This window comes from Glycine max, chromosome 13, assembly GCF_000004515.6.
Source record: "Glycine max cultivar Williams 82 chromosome 13, Glycine_max_v4.0, whole genome shotgun sequence".
NCBI classification, from domain to species: domain Eukaryota; kingdom Viridiplantae; phylum Streptophyta; class Magnoliopsida; order Fabales; family Fabaceae; genus Glycine; species Glycine max.
The window spans coordinates 20,981,227-20,996,220 of NC_038249.2; the positions used below are offsets into that span (position 1 = coordinate 20,981,227).

The window sequence follows — 14,994 nt, forward strand, 5'->3', positions numbered from 1 at the left end:
ATAAAAATTAGTACAAACGAAAGAATGCTGAAATAGTATAAAAAAATTGGAAGATGGAGATGTATCCCGTAACCAGTAATAACTACGGGTCAGCTTCAAAACAGGCCCAGCCTAAATAATAATTATGGGCTACTTATTGGGCCTTTCATATAGTTGGTGGACTAACTGGGCTACGTTTTTGTAAAGGCAATACAACAAAAAATTCGGACTGGGAATGTGTCTGTGAAAAGGCTTTTACGCTTGCACCCCCTATATGGCTTCCTCAAACCCCCCCAAAAGACCAGAATGGACACAAATACTGCTGCACTGCCACTGACCCACTCCCCTCCCACATAGCCTCCATCAGCAAACGCCTCCTCTGATGACTGCAGTGGCGATGCCAAATGCGACTAGGACTTCATGCTACACCACTTTGTTGAGGTCTCATTGATTTTTTATAACAACCCTATTCTAGAAAGACCTTTCCCGGCCTATTTGGAAGACACTAATATTTTTTTACAATTCTCAAAAGGACTTTCTAGAAGTATGTTTGCATAATTCTGGAAAGGCTTCTCCAGAAGTATAAAAAAAAATTAGTAACTCCTGGACAAGCTTTTCTGAAATAGGGTTGTGTTCTACATCTCTATTTCGTCTTCATCTTTGACTCCATCTGCACCTTCTTCCCTACATTAGAGTTGGATGCTTGGGTGGTTGGCTGCAGGGGTAGTTTTGTCTGTTTGGGTGTTTTTGGAGGTGCAGCAAGTAAGAGGCTTCTGAAAATAGTGAAGTAGTAGAGAGGTTTTATGCGATTCCATTCCATATGATAGAGGGAGTAATTATTATGCCATGGCGCTTCAACCAATTCCATTGAATTGTTCTTCTTCCACACCGTGTGGCTCTTCTTCCTTCCCAACCCCAAGGCCACGCCACTATCAAATTCAGAGTTTCTTGTTCGAACCAGACATCGCAACTTGACACTCCACAACGAGTGAAGGTAGCGAACAGGCCAAGCTTCCTTCATCAAATTCAAGTTCACCAAAAGTGGAGGGATAGTGAAGTTGCCAAATTCAAGTTTGGTATTCCTCTTTCTGCTCACATGAAAAAGGCTCATCAAATTCTACAGGTATCTCTATCTCTCTCCCTTCATTGTTCATTCCCATCCTTATCTTTATCTATGCTTCACTTGACTTCAAAGATGGAAGGAAATGCACCCTTCATTTTCAATCTAGTGTAGTACTGTCTTCTTGCCACACGTGAAATTACGAGTACGACTCTTTAAATAGGTCACTCATTCATTCAACCATTAGTAAAAACTGTGTTCCTCTTGTTTATGTCTTGTCTTTTATCCAATACTACTTTTAAACTGCTAGTGATTTTTTATTCTCGATGCTGTGTTCGTGCTTGATCAGAGTAAAATTAGAGGCATAGTGTTGTATCGGGGAATGACCTACAAGCTTCCCTGCGTAGAAAATTATAAGAAAGTGAATCATGCTAAGGAGAATGCTGTGGATCATATATGCAAGAATATTTTTGTTATATTCTCTATGACCATTGCTTTTAAAACTGTTATATTGTCCCATACATTACATGTTCATTCGTCATTATTTTGGTGGACCACTTTTATAAGTAATTTATTTTGTAACACTTTTATGTACTGTTTGATTAATGTCTTCTAGATGGTTCTATCTTGCACCTTCTACATTGGATTCCTCTCCCAATTACTCCTTTTGCACAACCGCTTCCACACAAACTCACGAAGATGGAGGGGTGCCATGGCGAGCAGTAGATCTAATTGCTGGTGGAACACACGACGGATCTAGTTGACGGCAAGACTCATGAAGGTGGAGTGACACTGCTTCCACATAGACTAGTGAAAGCGGAGGGGCACCGCGCCTGCAACAGATTTGGTTGACATCAAGTCTCACAAAGGTGGAAGGGCATCGCGTGCAGTAGATCTGGTTGTCAACAGCGTGCGCGATGGATTTGGTTGACAACAAACCCTTCATCACAGTCACTTACATCTCTAACAACAATAACCTCATTAGAAAATCCCTTAGATGAAACTACATCCATTTACAAAAAAGAGATGGATCAGATCTGATTGTTTTCTAACTTCTCAAATTTATTTGAATGTTTCATTTGAATATTAATTGATTTTGTTCTTATGATTAAGATTGCCTCTGTGAAAATTAAAAAAGAAATGAATTTGAAGGTGTTCAAAGTATGAAGCACGATTGAGAAACAATATTTGTTTATGGCCAAATTGAAGTATTAAACTATTTAAGTGATGTGATGTAAAACAAAAATCATTTGAAGCTTAGATTGGATGATTGCAACAAGGCAAGACTTGAATCAACAAAAAAAAAAATGTTTTTCTAAGTCTGATATTTTTATTTGCATACGTGTAGTTACAGTAAATGAAATGTTATATTTTATTAAAAAAATTAGAGGATGGGGTTGGAAATAGGAGGTTGGAGGTTGTAGGTTGTAGGTTGATGGAGAAGACTAAGGTAGTAATTAAGGGAGAAAAAATATAATATGAAAGATGTATCATAATAATGTGGATTAAGATTAATCTAACGGGTAATATTAGTAATACATTTGGATTAAGGTGGTTCATGTTATCTGCGCCTATGTTCATATTGCACAAAATAAATTCTTTTGGGTCGAAGGTTATGATATTTTGACTTCGATCATTAGCTATTAATCACTTCAGATAGGACTCCATATTTTATGTTTTTTGCATTATTCTCTTCCGGTAGAACTGTAGAAGTATGGAGATATTCCAACTTAAATAGTAATTTGAGTCTAAATCTTGATATTAGTTACAGTAGATATTTGGAGAAAGCTTTGCTGCTCAATACTCTATCTCTTATAGAAGATACACGTAAATTAAACTAAAAAAAATATTTGATGACATGGATGACCCCTATTTTATTTTAAATATAATATTTAACCATGATGATTAAGATTATCTCACTCTCACATAATACATTCCTCATATATACAGACAGCCAAACATCAATAATTGCATTTACACTTTATCCTTTTGTTGAGGAGAATTTCTTATCATGGTTTAAAAAAAAATAAAAACAGATTCAGTTCTTAACCTTTTCATCCATTTTACTAATCGCTTCTTATCTCTACTTGTTTATCTTCTTATCTTTCTTACTATAAAACTTCCTATATACATAAATTAGTAAAGCAATACTTTAATATAATAAAGAAAAATATCATGACTAATTACGACCGTAGGAGTAGGATCATTCTACAAAGTCCATCCACTAAACAAACGCTAATGTTTTCATTCTTTAAAAACGTAGGACACAACTAGGAGGCACCAAGTCCCCAACCTTATTTATCATATGATATAGATATTGCAGCCACAAAGCACAAATGGTTCTCTCTAATAAAATCAAAGACGACTCTCTCCAGCACGAGCAAAGTTCTCTAAGGTACCAAGTTGCAATATTGCATCATGAAGCAGATTCCATCAAGGACCTACAGAAAGCAAGTTTGTTACGAGTAGAACTTTCGAAATTAAATTGACTCAAAGCAGCAAAATTGACTATCACCATATATTTTTAGAGGCTAATAATTTTGAAAAATATAAAATGTTAACATGCAGGCCAAGTTAGATACCTAACTAGCATTAAGCTTGTCCAGTTTCAATGTTTCCTTTATAAAATTCAGCACAACTGACGCTAACTCAGCTTGATGATCAGTATATACATGATCAGCTCCCTCTATGATGTGCAACTTGTGATTAGGTAGGATCTTGGCTAACTCATGCGCAGCTACAACCGGGATTTGGATGTCTGCACTACCATGAACTGTAAAGAACCTGTCATATCTTATACACCCATTCATTATGGAAATTTCATAACTTCATTAATAAAAACCTTTGATTTCCCCCCAACAAATTAGCATAACTAAAGTTGTAGTTCTTTAAATCCATTCCAAATTACTAGTCCATACTCCATATATTCATAGACATACCATCTTGCATTTTGGAACATCAATTTACATATAATGATTATCTACTACACAAATTGGTGGGTGATGAGGTGTTATCATCTAAACATGTCATGTCAGCAACTACTTTGAGAACGTGACTGACATATTAAAATGTATGACTTGCCATGAGTAAATGGTGATAGAAATCATTTTCAAAACTTTTAAAATGTATAACTAAAACCAACAAAAAAAATACAAGGATTAGAACAAAAATTCGTTGTATTTCATCCTCACGAAAAAGTATTTCATCATTTTTCATATTTACTTAAGCTTTAACTTACAAAAAATCTTTAGGTCTTCATTTCAAATCAATTTTTTTAACATGATCATAATAAGGATTGTATTTTATTTAAAAATTTGGCAGAAGCAAGTTCTTCAAGGAAAAACACTTAAAAAGTTAAGTCACATGCTTAACTAAAAAAGATATTAGATTATAAATGGAAAATGTCATCTGATATATACCATGCCCAAAACACCCTCACCCTTTTACGGATTCCTGTGTGTAGATCATTATAATGAAACTCTGTAATGAAGATGAAAAGGATGAAGAGAGAGGAACTATCAGACAATTTTTCCCTCACCTGCATTTTTTGTCAATATGCAGGCATTCTTCAAGCATAATTATGTTTAACCGATCCGTCAAACTTTCCTCAGTTACACGATAATTAATACCTACAAAAGTAGATGTCATATGATGTCCTCAAGAACAGAAGACAACTGGTGATATTAATTTTTCTTTTTTGGATGCATAGTTATTTCGCATTCAAACGAAGAGTTATAGCAAACAAGATGGTAAGACAGATGCAGTTGGAGCATTGCATCAAAGAATGGAGACCAGAAAAAAGAGCTCCAGTTGGTTTGAAAAAAGAAAGAAGTTTAGGACCTTTAGCAAAAGTGTATAGGAAAACAAATCAAGGAAAGACTCTGGACTTGCTCATTTCAGCAAATGCAACAAATAACAAATTCAAAGTAGAGAAACATGTATATGGAGCACAGATTTCTCAAAAGCATCTTGTAAAAACATGCTTCTCCACCAATTTAAGCATTTTAAGACATGGCTGATTAAGTGGCTGGTTACCTGACTCTGCCTTAAACTCAATAAAACCTTCCTTCCTGAGTCTTTCCAGAAAATCTTTTCCAAAGCGATTTTCAAGACCCACCTTCAAATCATGGCAGCCAGATAGGTTGACAATGGTTTTAATATCATGATATTTTGAAGCATAAAGAAGTGCTGCATTAGCTCCTGCACCAATATACAAACTCTTCTGAACAATTTCAACATACATATCAACTTTCTAATTCATGTAGTGACAAAATTCTTTTACTTGTCCTTTATGTGCTTGAATCCATGCTTCTCTTTCTATAATGAAATGGATAGGCCAGGTTTTCAATTCGGTAGTTGAAATTCTGTATTAGGGATAAGAAGTTATTAGGCAGTTATTTTGTACATATTTCAGATTAGGCAATTACATGTTATGGTGTGACAGTTATAGTCAGATTGTTATTTCTAATGCTTTGAGGGAGGAAACTTCATGTTAGGGCGAAACCCTGTGTTTGTTGATGCTTGTACTCAAATTTAGCCTCAAAACCAGATTATTTCTATTATTATTCAGAATTTAGTGTGTTTATGCCTTGAGTCTGTTAGGATCCAATTGCAATGTATGGGACACGAGTTCCACACAATCCAACTACAATAGCTAGCTTCTGTGGTTTCTGCCTTGCAGCTAAATCATTGTTGACCAGAATTACTTATAATCTGTTATCATTAGAAAAAAATAAAATAAAAATTGATGATACAAATCAATTGCCTAAATGTATGAATTACATATGCATGTTTATGAATGTAATACTTATACAACAAACCTTTACTGTGCCCAACAATTGCAATAACTGTGCGGTTTGCTTCTTGAAAGTGTTGAGCTACAGCATGTATATCATCAGCTTCCCTCCAGAAGCCACCAATTTCAAATGAACCTTCACTTTCCCTAGAAGGAAAACTCAACAGCTAAATCAAAATGAAACAGTTAAACAGCAATACTAGTAGTCAGGATTAGATAGCAGAAGTTTCATAGAACATGGCATAAATGGCATATATTTTGAAGGCCAAGATTACAAACATAAATATGCTCACGGTTTTGATCTATAATACAATAAATTTACCCATTTCCAGTGAAGTCAAAGCGGAAAGAACTGATTCCTGCATTCTCTAGAGCAGCAGCAAGATTGGTCATGATAAAGTTTTCCTGGAGATAGGAAAAATTAATTAAACACTGAGAGTGACTGAATCAAGGTATTTATATGTATATGCTATATGGAATCAGATGTCATGAATTTCTAATTACATTTGCATAACAATTAAAAATATTGGTTCATAATTTATAAAACAGGAAAAGTAACCTTGGAAGCTCGACCCCCATGGCATAGGAGAACAATCTCTTTGGTTCCAGATTCATGTAATATCCCCACTAATTTATAGCCATACTTGTTAGGTATTATGAATTTCTGCTGCTGAAATGCTGAGAAAGTAATTCAACAGTTTTAAGTCAATTTCTTTGAAATTGAGTGAATATTCAATATGCTACTCAGGTTAACAAAGTGATTCATTTCAAATACCACAATAAATGTTCTTGAAAAACTCGGCATCATTGTACTATACTTTTCATATGCCACTTTGGACACTTCAATTGCATGTTATATCTATTGGGATAGAAAATACGATTATAAATCATGGAATGTGAAAGCATGTTTCCAAGGACAGCAGACTGCCACAGTGAAGTGAACAAGGGAGAAGTCTATTCTTGACAATGAACATAAAATAAATTTGGTTTATATGGTATACAGTAGATGCAAATGTTGACAAATTAAAAAGAAAAATCAGATGTAGAATTAGAAGCTTCACAGTATGCAAGATTCGGCAACAATCGAATTGATGGGCTCACTTGCCTAGCAATTCGGGTAAGATTGTGTGATTTTTCCAACATCTTACAGCTAATTTGCTTGCATGCACTGTGTTTTGTTTTTAACTATGTAAAGAAGAGTGCTTGTTTCCAACATCTTAAAAGCTAATTTGCTTGCATTCACTGTGTTTCCTTTTTAAATATGTAAAGAAGAGTGCTTGAAGAGTTAAAAGACAACCCACAAACTTTCAACATAAACTCTGGAACTGCTATCTTAAGTGCACACAATCTAATCTGAATCACCTCTCCAGTGTCAAAATAAAAACATAGAACCTATTAGCAACTTAAAAGCATACAGACAACAAAGGTTAAGTGAAGTCAGAACATCAAGCTTGTATCGAACATAAAGCAAATAACTCACATGCGTTTTGTGCCATCCTCAAGTTCTGGAAAAAGGGGCTTGCGGAACCTTCAGTGAATTTGAGTTTACTGTGCCACAAAAGGCTCCTTTTGATAATTCAGCCTTCGACCGTGTCAGGTAATGTCATAAGGGACAAATTATTGTCCAACGGAATGGTCCCAATTTTTTTATATACATATATCATATATGGTCCCAATTAATCTCTGCATAAGATTTAGTTTCTTGTAAATTAAAGATCTTAACTGTATATCATGTAGAGCTTATTATTATTATTATTATTATTATTATTATTATTATTATTATTATTTGAAGTGTATTACAAATATGGATATGTAATAAATTTTCCCATCATAGGGAAACCTTTTATTATTTGGCGCCTGACGAGTTAGTTTTTTGGTTTTGTCTCTTGATTACTTTTAGATAATACTACTTAGTAGTAAAAAAAACAACACTTATAAGGAGCTATGTGTTTTTCTTTTTTTGTGACAAGCTCTGTTGAAAATTGAAATCAAGAAGTATAAGTTTGTGGTGGAGGGCTATTCAATGGATTTTGTGACAACATTAAATATGTAATTTGCAGCAATATCTTCAAGAAGTGTTCTGTTGGTGGCCTTTATCAAGGTATTCATTTGATTGGCTTATAATCCCAAGTGGTGTGGATATACTGGCTTTTACTGGGTAGGTGGGATAACTGGGGTTTCAATGCAGAAATTTATTGTGTCACGGAATCAGTTATAGGCTCTGTTCTAAGAGTCTCTGTGATCAGTGAAGGGTATCAAATATAGGGACGGGAATTAACATGTTGTCGTTTTATTTTGTGCTTTCTATTTTTATGTGTTGGGACTTGGGGTATCACTTATACCCCTTTTTTCTATAATACATTTTTTGGCTGATTTAAAAAAGAAAGTTTGTCCGTTATTCACAGTTCACAACAAAACAAATGGAGTGATGGAGATGAGGTGGTACAAAGTGGTGGCAGATGGTGGTTGTGTGCAGAGGTGCCAGAGAGGAAAAAGGAAAGGAGAGACAGAAGGGGAAAAAAGGGCAAACAAAGAAAGACGAAAAGAAAAAGAAAAAAAGATGAGCCATTAGATGAAAACTAAAAAAAGGTAAGGATAAAAAACAAAAATTTTATTTTATTAAGAAACAAAAGCGATTTTTTTTATGAAACATAAAAATAAAAGTCAAATATATATCAAGAGATTATAAACATATTTTAACCTTTACCCTAATATACCAAATGACAAAGCAAAAATCGTTTAACTCATTTTTTATTTTGATTCTCCTTTAAATCAAAACTTAAGCTATTTGAAATAAAAAAGATTTATGGAAATTAAGCTTTTTAATAAGTTGTATATGTTAATATTATTTTCACTCATTTTGAACTAATCAACACAAAACAATGAAATAGAATTTTAATTTAAAAGGAGCTTTACTTAAAATTTTCAAGCAACTTCGATTTAAAAAAAAAATCCCTCTTATTCTAACTTTTAACTTTAAAATGAATTTTAATTCAGAAACAACTAGACTAAAATCTTAACCTTAATATTTATCTCATATTTAGATAAATATCAACGCTCATACTACTACTCATTCGGTATAAATACAACGACCCTATTATTACTATGACAATAGATCACTGCCAATTTGCATTCATATTTCTATTTGTATGTTTTGGTGTCACAGAATAAAGGACAATGAATTGAACAAGCATGGACTCATGGCACATGCTTTGAGAGTATGATGGGATCCTCACGCCACCCTCAATCTAGAAATCAATCTTACAAACATTTTCATCATTTTTAAGAGGTTCAAACAGGTGGCGACTAATAAGTAAACCATAAGGTTTTCTTATACTTATTTTATAATAGTGTGAGGTGTCCCCAGATCCTTCAAATGTGGGACTAAGCCCCATTAAGGCTACCATATGCTACCGTGAGATAACTGTTTGCATATTGCATTTGTCATAATTGATTATGTCAAAATGACATTGTACATCTGATCAAAGGCAAATAACACTCACAGGTATTTCTCTTGCCATTATTTTCACCATGATGCAATATTCACTAATTTTATAAGCAAAAACTAGAAGAGCTCAAACATGCTGTAGAACATCATAGGCAGGTTCATCCATAACTGAAATTTTGTCACCTGTTGCAGTTTCTATTGGCTCGTAACTGCAAGGTCTACCACAATTACACATCGTTAGAAAAATGGATGCCAAACAAAAAAGATTGAAGTTCAGATGCCACTAGCAAGGATAGATACCTAGCTGGATGTACCCTTATCCTGGAGCAGGGCTTCCTTTATGCGGTTCACAACAACAGAGGCTAATTCATCTTGATGATTGGTGTATGAATGATCAGCTCCCTATATGATAATTAGCTTGTGGTTTGGTATAATCTTGGCAAACTCAGATGCATCTCCAACAGGGATAACTGGGTCTGAAGAACCATGAACTGTGAGGACCCTGACATCCATTATGTGATTTGAGACTAGCACTTATATGCATGCATGATGATGATTATTTACATACTTTCCAACAAATGTAAAGTAGAAAAACTAGTTAAATAATTTTCTTTAATAAATTTTCCCTAGAACAAACTTGAAAGTCTTAAAATGTATAACATTTTGGATTTATCAGTCTTATATACACACAGACTAAGTGATTATGCAATTTTAAAAAACTGTTAATCATTCATATACAGTGGTACAACTCAGATTTGCTCTTCTTGCTTTCATATGAAAATGAATTCTTCACTAGATACATCCCTTATATAACGTATCAGATAAGAACTTTTGGTTATTGTGAGAAATAATAACATTTATTTACAGCCATTAGCTTAAAATAATGGTTCAAAATGTGTATTTAATTGCAAATCCCACACGATCTTTAATTAAAAGGAAAGGAAATCAAATTCTTTAAAAAAATTATCCTTGGTTTTAAATTTTTTTTACAGAAACTTGGTAAATTGCACACACATTCTTTAGAAACAAAAAGATGAAAAAGGGTGAAGCAAAAGAGATTGGACAAAAAATTTCCTCACCTGCATTCTTTATCAATCTGAAGGCATGCTTCATGCATGTTTGTATCTAATCGATCCATCAAACTCTCCATAGTCACACGGTAATCAAAAACTTCCTGCAATAGAAGAAATTGGTCATATAATAATATAGAAAGTATGCGACTATGTTAGACATATAGAAACAGAGAATGTCATGTGATGTGCCATACCTATGATGACTGCCTACCAATTTTCAAGTATTGAAGACAATCATTGATAATAATTGCCTACATTTTTCAATTGTCCCTCATTTTCTTTTCCTTCTTTTTTGGTTTGTTTTGTTATCGGACATTTAAGAGAATGAACTGTGGCAAAATAAAAGTATTGCAGCAAGAACTTTGATAGAATAATCCCCAACTCCAAATTTTGGTATAAAATGTATAGCAAAAGCAAAACAAACCATGGTTTTGGATTTGCTGAGTTCAGCAAATACACTTAATAAGTTCAAAGTAGGGAAACAAGTAATTAATGGACAATGAAGTTGTTCAAACTATCTCTTACAACATGCTCTAAGAGCCATGGGACTTTTGTGTGATTAAATGATAGGTTACCTAACTGCATCACATCAATGAAACGATCCTTCCTAATTCTTTCCAAATAATCTTTTCCAAGGCGTTCTTCAAGTCCTGCCTTCAGATCATAGCGTCCAGAGAGGTTGACAACAGTTTTAATGTCATGATGTTTAGAAGCATAAAGAAGCACCACGCTACCTCCTGCATCAAGGCACAAATAATAATATTTCTTGTAAATCCTCTTTACATTTATTAAGTTTTATCATTAAAACTGTTCACAGGATGGCAGATACGATAAAACTACTACAGTTTAATTTTAGTACTTCCATTGACTAGCTCAGTAGATTAAGAAAAAAAAATTACTCAGAGTATGGACTAAGCACATGCTTGAAGTTTTAGTGAGTGATCATATACAAATAGGCAAAGATGCAAAGTTAATGTTTTACATAGGAAACTGCACCGTTCTCATCATACTGCTTCATTCAAGATTTCAGCCTTAAAAACCAAATCATTGTTGACCAAAAAAAACTTTCAGTTATAATTAGTTAATAGAAACACAAAATTGATGATACAGATCAATAACCTAAATGAATATGGATGTTTCTTTCCCCCACCTATTCTTATCTGTAAAATTATATATGCATGTAAGAATGTAAACAACAAACCTTTACTGTGTCCAATGATTGCAATAACTTTAGGGTTTTCCCTATGTAAGTGTTGAACCACATCATGTAGATCATCCACCTCCCTCCAATAGTGACCAAACTCAAATGAACCTTCACTTTCCCTAGAAAGAAAACTCAACAGCTAAATAAAAAAATGAAACGGTTAAACAATACTAGTGATCAGGATTACATAGAGAAGTTTCATAGAACATGGCATTAATGGAGAAGCTAGTGGTGATTCTATACTTCTACTGTTAGGACAAGAGATCCCACCTCAAATGGTTTTAACTTTCTTATTGCCAAAGGAAATAGTTACTTTGTAAAAACTGGAAACATAAAAGTTTGTCTCCAAATTCCCTTGTCACCAAGAACTCATGTTTTTGCATAAAATATTAAATATATATACCCCCTGACCTCTAATGTGTTATTTTTTGGTAAAAAAATTATACTCTTGAATCTTGTTTCTTGATAATTGATAAATATATATTCCAGGAATAAGTAAAATAACTCAGTAATAATTAACATAATGTTAAGTGGCATTGCATAAAACAATATATTAATCCATATGTAAATATATAAATATTCAGTATCTGCTTCTTTCAATAGAAAATCATATGCTTCACAATTGTTACCAACATATGCCAACAACTGCATACAAGTATAACCTTTGAACATCTTGCATTGCAGAATAATTCTCCAAAGGTTTTTAGGTTGCACTTTTAGAATAGTTCAGAACATTGATGTTCATAACAAAAAGTGAAGTTGGTTGCATATTTTTAAGACCAAGATTACAAACACAAATAGGTTCACAGTTTTTTCCTCTAATATAGTTACCCATTTCCAGTGAAGTCAAAGCGAAAAGAATTGACTCCTGCATTTTCTAGAGCAGCAGCAAGATTTATGATGATATCATCTTCCTGAAGATACAAAAATTTAATTAAATAATGAAAATAATTGAATTAAGGTATTTAATGTATATGGATAATGGAACCAGATGCCATATTAATTTCTAATAACATTTACATAATAAAAAATAGTAAGTTCATAATTTATTAAAAAGGAAAAGTAACCTTGGTGGATCGAAGACCATGGCAAAGGATAACAATCTCTTTGGTTCCAGATTCATGCAAAATGCCCACTAGTTTATTGCCATACTTGTTAGTTATTATGACTTTCTGCTGCCGAGCTGAAAAAAATAATTCAACAGTTGTAAGTCAATTTCTTTGAGATTGATTGAATCCTCAACATGCAATTTAGATTAATCATTGTCATTCTTTATATTAAATACTAAATATTTTTTAAAATTCTAAGCATCACATACCATACCATACACTTGAAATATGAGAAAAAGATTAATATTTTTCACAATTCTGTAATACAGGCTGATTACAAATTTACTAAGTGACTAATTTACAAGAAAGAATCTTGCTAACATGATTACAGGAAATAAAATAGAAACTAATTACAGGAAAACAAATCTGTACAAATAAAAGCAGAAACAGGGAAATTAAAAGGCTAAAATTAACAGATGCTATAACACATAAGTTTCAAATACCACTTTGGTTACTTTCATTGCATGTTATTTCTATTGGCATAGAAAATAGATTATAAATCACGGAATATGGAATCCTGTTTCCCAGGACAGAGACCTCTACGATGAGGTCAACTCTGTGTAATACAATTAAAGGGAGAAGTCCGTTGACTATGAACAAAAAATAAATTTGATTTATATGGTACACAGTGTGAGAAAATTTGAGAGACATTCTTCAACAAATCTTCAAATGAGGAAGCTATAGATGCAAATTTTGACACACAAAAAAAAAAAAAAAGTGGAATTAAAACATTAACTTTAAGCTAGATTTGGTAACTATCTAATTGATAGAGATAGCTGGGACTAGGAAGGAAGAGAAGAAGCATCAGTTCAGCTGCCTATCAATTTGTGTAAGCATGTAAGTTGGTGTTGTTTCCAACAACCCGCAACTAAGTTGCTTAGATAAAATGTGTTTACTTGTTAAATATGTAGAACATAGTATTTAAAGAGTGAAGATAACCCAAAGCTTTGAACATAAGCAGTGAAACTCCTCAAATAACATGTTATCCTTATCTAGAAACTGCTAACTTAAGAAGTAAATTTACATTCTAATTCCAGGTAACATGCAAGCAAACCCAAATATATAGAACCTATTTACAACTTGAAAGCACTCAACCAACATTTATTTCAGGATAGTGACTAATTAGTCAAATTTTTGCTACTCAACAAACCATTTCTAGATTTTTTTTTTTTTTTCCTTCAGTGAATTAAATCAGTAGCTCCAAAATGAACTAAATGGAAGCTGTTGAGTATTGAAACCTTTGGGACCTAATGAAAATTAACTCACTAGGGTTTTGAGCAGCTTGGGCCATCTTCAAGCTCAGGGTTTTTCTGGAAATGCGAACCAATTTGCGAGAAAAATCAGAAAAGATTGGTTGTGAATGCTTCCTGGATTCAAAAACCTGATGAGGTAAAGTTCCGACCGGACCCGTCAAGACAGTAATCATATCATACCATCATAGAATTATCCAAATTCTTAAAAAATTATAGTATTATGGAAAATGCTGCACAGTCCGAGATAACGACTCAGTGTTGTAGGTATTCGACAAAAACTGTATATTGCAATGCCAACACGCGATGTTCGTCTGATTGTATTTTACAACTTTTTATTTAATTTATATCCAGTAAAATATGAACACATACTTTCGTGCAATAGTTTTTTGTTTCTTTTGATATGTGTAAACCTAAATCGAAATATCCAACCACTAATCCGACACCCAAATTCCTCACCTCTAGCCCCGATTTAGTGATAGACGGTTACTTTTTCAAGAATCTTAAAACAAAAAAAAATATAATTCTCATGATATGTAATTAATAAAAAAAATAATTATCAAAAAATTATGATTCTCGAACATTAATAAATTTTAGCTCATTTTTTTCTAAAAGGAGAAAAAAAATTAGTTACATTTTTTAAATAAATTTTTAATTTTCTAAAAACATATTAAAACAAATCAAACATATTTGACGTATTTTTAGAAATTATGATTTATGATTCTCAAGAATCAGTTTTTCCGAAAATTATGTTTCTCTTGTATAAAATAATTTTTCTCTCACCAAACACTTCCTTAGTGGAAAATAAACATGATATACACACAAAAAATATTAAACATATTCTCTTATCAAGTTGATGTTTTCATTAATATCATTATAGGAAGAAAAAAATAATTAAATGTCTCTAAAATTATAACCACTTATCACTTTAATAAGAGAAATAGGAGATAATGTCAAATTTAAGGCAAAGAAAACTTTCTGAGTTAAAAAAAATACATAGAAAAACTTACATTTATTTTACTTCAAAAAGATGAAAGCATACTCAAGAATCTATATGTTAAATGTGAGATCCTATT

General features: G+C 32.8%; 2 protein-coding genes and 1 long non-coding RNA gene across 10 annotated transcripts; 1 reads left to right on the forward strand and 2 right to left on the reverse strand.

Moving 5' to 3' along the window:
- Window positions 1-652: 652 nt before the first annotated feature.
- On the forward strand, window positions 653-2,129 carry LOC121173296 (uncharacterized). Its single transcript, XR_005887812.1, has 2 exons — window positions 653-1,102; window positions 1,656-2,129. It is a non-coding gene; the product is annotated as an uncharacterized lncRNA (long non-coding RNA).
- Window positions 2,130-3,175: 1,046 nt separating this feature from the next.
- LOC100817361 (uncharacterized) lies at window positions 3,176-7,472 on the reverse strand. Of its 5 annotated transcripts, none has more exons than XM_006593858.3 (8): window positions 7,315-7,472; window positions 6,394-6,512; window positions 6,157-6,239; window positions 5,860-5,981; window positions 5,075-5,239; window positions 4,578-4,668; window positions 3,627-3,823; window positions 3,176-3,480 (listed from the first exon to the last, which is right to left on the reverse strand). In XM_006593858.3, the coding sequence occupies exons 1-8, from the start codon at window positions 7,328-7,330 to the stop codon at window positions 3,473-3,475; spliced, it is 801 nt and encodes a 266-aa protein (XP_006593921.1). In that variant the 5' UTR covers window positions 7,331-7,472; the 3' UTR covers window positions 3,176-3,472. The 5 variants fall into 5 exon arrangements, with proteins under 5 accessions (XP_006593921.1, XP_025980836.1, XP_014620897.1 ...); XM_026125051.2 differs by having other exon boundaries at window positions 3,622-3,823; XM_014765411.2 differs by having other exon boundaries at window positions 3,627-3,832.
- Window positions 7,473-8,960: 1,488 nt separating this feature from the next.
- LOC100783719 (uncharacterized) lies at window positions 8,961-14,256 on the reverse strand. 4 transcript variants are annotated; one of them, XM_006593856.3, is made up of 8 exons: window positions 13,935-14,256; window positions 12,627-12,742; window positions 12,391-12,473; window positions 11,557-11,678; window positions 10,936-11,092; window positions 10,362-10,456; window positions 9,583-9,758; window positions 8,961-9,500 (listed from the first exon to the last, which is right to left on the reverse strand). In XM_006593856.3, exons 1-6 carry the CDS (start codon window positions 14,092-14,094, stop codon window positions 10,435-10,437), a joined length of 660 nt encoding a protein of 219 aa, XP_006593919.1. In that variant the 5' UTR covers window positions 14,095-14,256; the 3' UTR covers window positions 8,961-9,500; window positions 9,583-9,758; window positions 10,362-10,434. The 4 variants fall into 4 exon arrangements, with proteins under 4 accessions (XP_006593919.1, XP_006593918.1, XP_014620899.1 ...); XM_006593855.3 differs by having other exon boundaries at window positions 9,583-9,784; window positions 13,935-14,253; XM_014765413.2 differs by having other exon boundaries at window positions 10,931-11,092; window positions 13,935-14,245.
- Between the last annotated feature and the right edge of the window lie 738 nt (window positions 14,257-14,994).

What these genes read in the sequence shown, in the direction of transcription:
- LOC100817361 (XM_014765411.2), bottom strand. An exon ending in ATGGGGGTCGAGCTTCCAAG is followed by an intron (nt 6,240 to 6,393) that starts GTTACTTTTCCT and finishes TCCTATCTCCAG; the next exon opens with GAAAACTTTATCATGACCAA. An exon ending in AATTGTTGGGCACAGTAAAG is followed by an intron (nt 5,240 to 5,859) that starts GTTTGTTGTATA and finishes ATATTGGTGCAG; the next exon opens with GAGCTAATGCAGCACTTCTT.
- LOC100783719 (XM_006593856.3), bottom strand. Translation starts at nt 14,094, where the DNA reads ATGATTACTGTCTTGACGGGTCCGGTCGGAACTTTACCTCATCAGGTT. An exon ending in ATGGTCTTCGATCCACCAAG is followed by an intron (nt 12,474 to 12,626) that starts GTTACTTTTCCT and finishes TTGTATCTTCAG; the next exon opens with GAAGATGATATCATCATAAA. An exon ending in CGTTTCATTGATGTGATGCA is followed by an intron (nt 10,457 to 10,935) that starts GTTAGGTAACCT and finishes CTTCTATTGCAG; the next exon opens with GAAGTTTTTGATTACCGTGT.